The sequence below is a fragment of the Tachypleus tridentatus genome, chromosome 2, assembly GCF_004210375.1.
Source record: "Tachypleus tridentatus isolate NWPU-2018 chromosome 2, ASM421037v1, whole genome shotgun sequence".
NCBI classification, from domain to species: Eukaryota; Metazoa; Arthropoda; class Merostomata; order Xiphosura; family Limulidae; genus Tachypleus; species Tachypleus tridentatus.
In genome coordinates this window covers 38,526,763-38,536,106 of record NC_134826.1, presented here as the reverse complement: position 1 = coordinate 38,536,106, position 9,344 = coordinate 38,526,763, and the positions used below count along the sequence as shown (strand labels likewise).

Sequence of the window (9,344 nt, the reverse complement as noted above, 5' to 3'; positions counted from 1 at the left end):
TTACCATTTCAAACAACAGAAAACAGGTAAATTAAACTAATTAATTATGTTTAACTCGTTAAGTTCAAACAGACAAATTCATTTGTGAAGATATGTCTGAAGACCTTTTATTTTTCACAGTATTAATTTATATCTGTAAAATTTCAGCACCTAAATTAACACCCAACGTTTGTTCTCGAATATAAATGCTAATGTATTTGTATTACAATGTCAATAAAAATAGTTGATTTTTAAATTTCCACCGTGACACTATAATTCCAAAGCGTGTATTACCATTAATTACTTCCACAGTGGTAAGTCTCCGAAATTGCAATGCTAAAATCCGGGGTTCGATTCACCGCGGTCGACATTGCAGATTGCCCAAAGTGACTTTGCAATAAAGTAGAAAAAAAACACATTAATAAATTTGATTATCAACATCATTCTATAAAGAACCAAAATTTCTATGAAAATAACTATACCAGTATAATCTTTCAAGGATAATAACTCGTTTCTATGTGCTGTAAAGTGTAATTTATTTGGTTTTAACATCCAAAGTTCTATTCCATTTTTCAGCCCGGCATGACACTCGACTCGTAATCTGAGGGTCGCGGGTTCGAATCCCCGTAGCACTTAACATGCTCAACCTTTCAGCTGTGGGGGCACTATATTGTGAAGGTAAATCCTACTTTTCGTTGGTAAAAGAGTAGCCTAAGAATTGACGGTGGGTGGTGATGACTAGCTGCCTGTCTTACACTGCTAAATTAGGGACGGCTAGCGCAGATAGCCCTCGTAGCTTTGCGCGAAATTATAAAAAAAGACGCTATTCCGTCTTTCATAGAGCTATAATTATTACTTTGTTATACAACTGTATCCAATCTCTAGATGAGGAAACTGATATGTCGCGGAACCTATGATCTGTCTGTCTTAAGACAGATTTGTCTTAGAAACTAGTTATACGCTAGGGCAATATAAAACTAAAACTGACCTGTGGTCAGAAGCAGAATATAAACACCCCTAGAAACTTGCATGATTTGTTATACACCCTATAATGTTGTGGCTATATATCAAAAGGAAGTCCTGTTTCCGCCGAGCTGTGATCGCAAACAATTCATTCACTGTTACTACACGATACTTCTAAAGGCTTAGAACAAGCGGAAAATACGGGACATTTCAGGAAGCTGTCTGAGACAAAGCCTTACATGGTGATATTTCAAATTTATAACCAGTTAATAGCATCTTGTACACGTCGATTCTGTCTAAGAATATGGAACTGCAACTGTCTGTTGTACTTTATTTAATATTAATTTGTTTTCTGACGACCGCACGGTGTAAATTCTTTAGTAACGTTGACGAAGATAGTCTTGACGGATTTTTTAGAAAAAGTAAGTTAAACTGGAATTTATTTACTGAAACGTAAGAGAAACTTTTATAAACCCAGCTTGAAAATAATATTTTCGATTTTCTTCGGAACTTGCCGCTTGTTTTACAAGTTTTGTAGAAAGATCACAGACTGCTATAAACATGAAATTATATGTATATATAAACATAGTACGTTTTTGCTTCAAATGGAATGTTTACTCTTAGCAACATCGACGAACAAGAAATAATCTGTTATTATTTTTAATGTTTCACAAGTACTGACAATTGTGTTAATTATTTCATGTTTTTAGAGAATTTGGTCTCTGTAAATGAAACAGTTAAAATCTGGGATTACCGTACCTAAAAAAACGGTTTTTCAACCCATACCAGCCGTTTTTACGTATATATAGAACCAGAACCAGATTTACTTTTCATTCAACACATAAGTTAGGAAAGTTAAAAACCAGCGAAATTATCTCGTAATTTTATGAGCAAGCCCTACATTTCATGTGTAGTTACATTGTCTTATCTAGTTCGAACTATTCTAACTAATATATATAATGTATGAAACCTTGATTTTCAAACGTTAGCAGATAATTAAAACATTTCTTTTGAAATACGTTATGGCAGCACTGATGCGATGTTATAAAGTTAAAGTTGTAAAGTGCAGTGTGAGATCTGTTTTTCTCATCTATTTTACAGTTGTCAGGTCTCGGTGTCCGAGAATCCGGAACGAACTGCGGCACGGTAGAGTAAAAATCCGTTCCCAAGGACGCATCGCCAAGTTTATTTGTGATTCAGGATTCGAAAGAGTGGGTCGAAGATTTGCCACTTGTGTCCGCGGCCGGTGGAACAACCCCGTACCCGTTTGTGTTCGTAAGTCCTGTCCATTGATATCTGTAACAACACCAGACTTAGCAAATCTTCTTCTCTGTTACTTATGAGAAAACAGTTTTTTCTTTTCCTTTTATTTTATTTTGTATAGCTAAATCGTCCACTGAGATTTTAGAATAAATCATTTACAGGTTTTATTTTTTAAAGTCTTAGATTTGGGTTAACAACGCTAAATAAGTTCATGATAATACGACTTCTCCAAGCACTTGACAAGGCCAAAAGTAGGAGCTATCGAAAAGTCCCAAGCTTTAAATCTATGAACTTCCCACTTTAGAATCCGGTGTTCGAGTCCCTGTGGTAGATAAAACAGATAAACTATTGCGGCTTTGCTTTAAATCAAAATCCTGTTAGATATCTTTCTTAAATATTTTCTTCAGTACCTCAAATATTCTCTCAAAGAATAAGTTAATAATACTATGTGGAAAGGCAAAACTGTAACTTGTGAGTTTAGCTATAGTCTGCTGAATTTCCCAATTATTATGATTTATACCTACTGTAAAGATGGCTTTTATATAACCCACTCTGTGTTTAAACCATTTTAATGTAATGAACAGATGGTTGTACGTATTATAGCCAACTTTTAATTTCTGGTTTGGCTATTTGCTGTCTACTTTCGATACAGAAGTAACATGTAACACCAGATTTCCTTATCTCGCTCAGCTCATGATACTGTATTAGTTAACTGATGAAATTCATATTATTGGCAAAAAATAAGTTGTTATTGGCTATTCGTGCAAAGCTGCAGTGCGCTCTGTCTACTGCGGGAAATCGAACCTTGGATTTTAGCGTTGAGACTTACCGCTGGCTCATGGGGTACTGGCTGATAAGAGAAAAACCAAAACATGTACACTTTTATAATTAACTAATATAATCTGTAAATAATACTTTTGCAACAAAAAGTGATACCGTGGACATATATTATTGTATATAAGCTTTAATATTTGATATTTTCAGCAACCGTGGAAACAATAAAAAACAAATTACAGGGCGCTTATTGTAAAAATAGTTTAATCTAGTTCAATATTTAAATATTTGAATACTTCTAATACATTATTTTACGCATGTTTGTCTTAGGAACAAGACATCATTTGGAATATATTGCTTATGACACAAAAGAGACAAACAAATAAATTACAGTCTGCGAACGTTTTATTTCTCACAAGGTAAGAAAGTGCTTTAGGTATGTGTTACTAACTTTGCAAAACCTTACATCACACGGGTTGGCATGACCGGGTGATTAGGGTGTCCGAGTTGTGATCAAGGGTCGCGGGCTCAAATCCACTTCACACCAAACACGCTCACCCTTTCAGCCGTGGGGATGTTATTATGTTAAAAAAGTTGTCCAAGAGTTGACAGTGGTGGTGATGACTAGCTGCTTTTTCTCTAGTCTGACACTTCTCAGTAAGGGACGGCTAGTGCAGATATCCCTCGTGTAGCTTTGTGCGGAATTCAAATCAAACAAATTTTGTTTTATCTTCTTCTTGAACAATTTTAATCACTTTCATAACCGCTGAACTTAATTTGTATTTATAAAATCTAAGGTAATACAATGCTAAGAGCTGTCTACAGCTACAGAACTCGGTTGTTGTGGTTTACGATGTTAGATTCTTCGGAAATTTCAGAGAAACTCTAACTATGTATCTTTATAATATCCATAAATAATTTGATATAGTAAATTTTATTCCTTTTTTTAACCATACAATTTAGAAAAGCGCTAGTTTAAAAATGTATCTTTAAAATGTCTTTTTCGAAAAAAAAGGATCTTTTAAGCCACTTAAATGTCTTCGTTTTTCAAACTATGAAAACAAATATAATTTAAATAGTTGCCATAAAAGAAATTTGGGTTAGATGATAAAGTGCATCGTAAATGAGAGTTTTTGCAGTTTTATACCTCAAATTTTCATATCTGAAAGATATTTGTATATGTAACCAAAATTAAGAATATAATATATTTTTTCCTTCAGGTGCAGGATGTGATGACTTGGATGCGCCACCTAATGGCAAAATTCTAGAACTTTACGGAGGAGCATTAGTTAAATTTGACTGTAATCCAGGTTATCGTATTGATGGATCGTTTAGCCTTTATTGTGATGGATCCCAGTGGAATGACACTGTACCTTTATGTGTTGGTAAGTGGTTTACACCAGTTTATTGGCTCAATGCTTTCAATATTTGTTGTGTGCCTAATGCGTAAAATGAATATATATATATATATATATGTATCTTTAATTAATAAAAACATGGCTTCCCATTTAAACTGGGTCAAGGTTCATCATTTTATTAAGATACAAAATAGCCCTAGAATCAGAACAGGTCAAATGAAGCAAATTCAGAAACATGATGTGAATATATTTTATTTGTATTTATTTGTAGCAAAACTTGTCAATTACGTTAGAGGCCTTCATTGTTTATTATCATTTATTTGTAGTAAAACTTGTCAATTACGTTAGAGGCCTTTATTGTTTACTATCATCAGAAATTTAATTTATACTGCATCTTCTCTGTATCAGTATGATGTTCTAAGAACAAGAGATGTGATTAGCTTTTTTTTTAGGCGTTAGAATATTATGGTGTAAGCTATAAGGGTGAGTTTTCATTTTTTTTTCAAGGAAATAAGAGATCGAAAATAAGTAAAACGTTCTTATGAAAGGTGTAGTTTTTGAAGCCAGATATGATTTTAGTTTACGTCACCGTAAGTTGTTTACAGTTATCAGAATTTTCAGTTTAGTTTATTAAATTTATATCTGTATTACAAATAAACTCTGATTTTCTATTATTATTTTAAGTTAGCAGCATGTACGTTTTCCTGCTTAGTTAATTATTTTATACAGCTGATTGTTTTCGTTCTTTTCAATGACTTTCGAACAGTAATGATCATTCGCTAATTGTTGATCGTGGGTCCTCTTCTACCAAGTATTATTAGTCGAGCGGTTATAAGTATAGGTCTTTCAGCATTGTTTATAATGTCTATATTGATCATCAACAACCATTGTACATATAACCTTCACTGCTTTTCATTAGATATAGGTAGATCTTTCAATACCAGCTCTTGTCTATAAACCCTTCACTGTCAGCCACTTTCCATACAGCATATATTTTTCACCATTTCATCAGAGACCTTCTGTACTAAACTATAGTATATAAATCCCGAAATAACAGCTGTTTATTACAGACCTTGGATCAACATTCATTGTGCATTGATCGCTCATAACGACTCATTTTTACTTGTTGTAGTAGAAAATTGTCTATAACCATTTTTGCTTTGTTACGAATTATAATTTATTTTGGACGAGCTTCCGATTTATTATGTAACGTATTAAGATTTCAAATAAGCGGAAATTTAAATTTAAAAGTTAATTGAATTTTGATATGCATCAAATTTATGATACTTGTGAAGAAGATTAATACACACATTTTTTTCATAACACAAATATATTTTAATATAAAACAATAATATAATTTATAATAACAGTTATTACAAATTATGATTTATATGCAAAACAGTTTTACAAACATACAAACAATATCGAGTCTTCTATCTGGCCTGAAACTGAATATTTTATCGACGGTTCACAATGAGCGAATTAATTCTATGTTGATGTTGTTACACATCGCTTGATGACCAGCATCACAGCGTTTACAAGCTGACTTTTCTCTGATGAACATATTTAGTGTTCTCGTAGAAATGTTAATGTTAGAAGTAAATTCTCTGAAGTTAAAAGGTTTGTAGCATTCAAAATCTATAAACGTTCCTGCTCAAATATCTATAGTTTCCCGATTAGTAAGTGTTTATCACAGTTATAGCTTTCGAGGTTTATAGGATACTGATTGTAGCAAACCAACAATATAAAACTCTCTTGGCGCGTCAATTTATAATTTTACTCGACTTCTCGAAGTTCAATTAAAAACAATACTGGCATTTAGATACACACATCGTACAATGCTGATTCTTACTCTCTGGAATCTTCTACAAATTTAATGAACAGACGAGAATTTTGCAGTACATATCTAACAATATAAGTTACATGCATTTCTTAATACATATTTAACTAAAGGAAACATCAATATTAAAATAAATATGCATTAGTAAATCCGTTACAGCTTCTAAATCAAACATCTGCAGTCTTTTTCTGCAGTACATACATTACATTCCAATGTGTTTGTTTGTGTGTATTTTATCGCTAGACATATCCTGCAGATATTTTATTGGCAGTCAGTGTTGGTTTATCGTTACGTATCACTATTAATGTTTAGTGTTTTATATGAACATTATTCTGTTACTTCACTTATAAGCATCGGTTTTAGATTAATTCTCAGAAAAAATAAAAAATCGTATAGAAGATTTTTTAGTATTAAAATAATAAGTAAAACATTTTGTATATTTTGGTGTAATATAAATAAAAATAAACGAAGGATTAATCTAACTATAAAGAGACAATACTAAGTAAAAGTTCTGTTGTTAATCGATAATTCCTGCTTTGAAAATTAAGTAATTATTTTGTTGAAGAAGAATAATTATTTATGCGGTGACGTGCCACATATTAAGTAATGTGTAGCCTGCACATGCACTCGCTCATGCTTCATATTAAGCCTGACGTAGTGGAAGATAAAGGAACATGCTTTACATCTCTTGAAGCATTTTATGAATCTGCTGAACAGATTACTGTTAACGATTTCATCATATAAACGTTTTTCTTCCAAAATATCTAGAAGTTTTAGAAATTCAACAACATATATCTTATATAGTATGTTACGTGTCGCTTCCTGAATCGATTATCAGACTCTTTATTTGAGAGATTCGCCTTCATGTTTTACATTTAGCTCAAAAAAATGAAATTTTTTAGAGTGAAGACAACTTAACTTATTAAAAAATATAGTTATTAACTAGGTTTAACTTTTTTTCAGAACCATTAGACCTGTGCATTAAATTTGTTAGATTTTTCGTAGGTGTCAAAATGTTAACAACATTTGGTATTTATCCTATAGTCATAATTGCGCGCCCGCTGCCTATTCTTCGAGTGCACTCTTGGGCACGCTCCCAATGGGCTTTTAACACCAGTTAACATTTAAGCCTGGTCCACACCCTTATAATTTTCTACCAACTTTAGCAGTGGTTTTCAACGCTCTAGAAATAGCTTTTTCAATTTATTTCCCCCAAGGTTTGAGATTAAAGGCATCGTGTATTCACTTTGTAATGAAAGACTTTTGTCCGTCCATGATGTATGATGAGCACGTGTGATGAATTATATTCCGTATATGTATATATATATATATACGCTTTGTTTCATAATACGTTTCAAAGTTTCAATGGATCAAAGTATGATTAAATTTAATCAGCCAGGTGAATGTTTCACACTAGCAATGTTTTAATTATTTCTTCAGCATTTTCAGTAGTTTAGGCATAAACTGGCGAACTGAAATGTTTCACACATTCATATAGCCAGTACTGTATCCAGTAATAATTACTTTTTGGAAGCGCGTGAGCTTCAATCTGCCACATGCTAACAAATATAAGCTCTGTGCAGCCCTACACCAAAATATATAAACCCTGTGCATCCCTACACAGAAAACTATAAGCTCTATGTAGCACTACACCATAGATTTCACATAATAAACCATTATACGAGAGCATTTGCTAGTTTGGGGTAATGGCTATTGTATACTTTTGGTAACATGGTACGTATGTTGAAGGGAAGTTATAGTTTCTTGTAAAACAGTGACCTAAGTTTAACCAGATAAACTCAAATTATAATATCACTGTTAAAACGTATTAAATTTTTCTTAATCACAAAATTATTTCCCAGCTAGAGATTTGTCAGTGGTAACAGGATACGTTCTTTAACTAAAACCACTCGTGTGAGACATGAAGTTTTACACAAACATATTTTTACAGTAAGGAAGGAAATGTTTCCTTTTATTTGTATTTTTTTGTAAATCGAGAAGATCTTATGCGAGTTATGAAATTTCCTAAAGCTACTGTAGATGTATTTTAAAGGAATTATATGCATCCTGAAGTCTTCTATACAATGGTTATTACAACTTCCTTCCCCTATACTTTAAGAATGGTAGCAAAAAGACCTTTGGATCATGCTTTCAGAACCGTGTAAGTTTTTCTGCTCATTTATCTCATGTTCTGTATCTATAGACATACCGCAGTATTTCCCGGAAGTTCCCAGTGGTCAAGTGCAGTCGTTATTTTAAAATAGAAACTAACGTGTATTAAATGTGAAGGAAGTATAAAGAACTAAATAGAAAGCAAGTACTCGTACACTTCTAAACGCTAATCCCAATGTTTAAAAAAAGGAAAGTACTTCGTTATTTGTAAGATAATTCAGACAAATATAGCAGTCACAATGTGGTGAAAATTAAGTCAAAGTTTAGGTTATATTTTTTATTTCGGTAGTTTTAGTCAGTACACATTATAAATCAGAGTTGTATGGAAAAACAACAGCTTTTTAAATCTATATTCTGTTTAGGATTCATGACTCGTAAGCTCAGGCTTTTAACGTGATTATAGCATGTGACGATAGTTTAGGCAAAGAAGGCATATACTACTTTAAACATATTTAAAGTTGGAACCATATTTCGAAATAAGTGTTTAATGATTGATAATAGATAGTGTTTTTTTAGGTAAATGTTATTATGTCTGATAATGTGGGCTAAGTTCATACATTGAGGTTCAGGAACGTCAGCATATCTCTTTGACAGCTAACTCTATAAATGGATTTGTATATATCAATGTTCTGGCAATTTCCTGATGTTAAAAAATACCTAGGTTTAAGAATGATAGAGATGAAATAAAAACCCTATAACGCAAGCGCTGTCGAAAGGTGGACCTTTCTTCTTCAGGAAAAACTGGGAATGTGGGTCAAGTTCATACTTTGGGACTCAGGAACATCAGTACATCTCTTTGACTGTCAACTCTATAAATGGATATGTATATATCAATGTTTTGGTAATATGGGTCAAGTTCATAATTTTAGTCCTCAGGAACACTTGTACGTCTCTTTGGCTGCTTACTTTATGAATCTTTTTAAAATCTTTGAGCACTTTTTCTCAACGAATTTATTCCTGTTGAAAGTATAATTAATTGTCTATTGTACTAATTT

The 9,344-nt window shown here is 32.5% G+C and overlaps 1 protein-coding gene across 1 annotated transcript in view; it reads left to right on the top strand.

Moving 5' to 3' along the window:
• The first annotated feature begins 1,082 nt into the window (after window positions 1-1,082).
• The window catches only part of LOC143241087 (uncharacterized), a 62,846-nt gene continuing 54,584 nt past the window's right edge, over window positions 1,083-9,344 (top strand). The window contains exons 1-3 of the mRNA XM_076484614.1: window positions 1,083-1,364; window positions 2,044-2,217; window positions 4,200-4,364. Coding sequence (XP_076340729.1) covers window positions 1,247-1,364; window positions 2,044-2,217; window positions 4,200-4,364 — 457 coding nt within the window. The 5' untranslated portion in view covers window positions 1,083-1,246. The remainder of the gene's footprint in view (window positions 1,365-2,043; window positions 2,218-4,199; window positions 4,365-9,344) is intronic.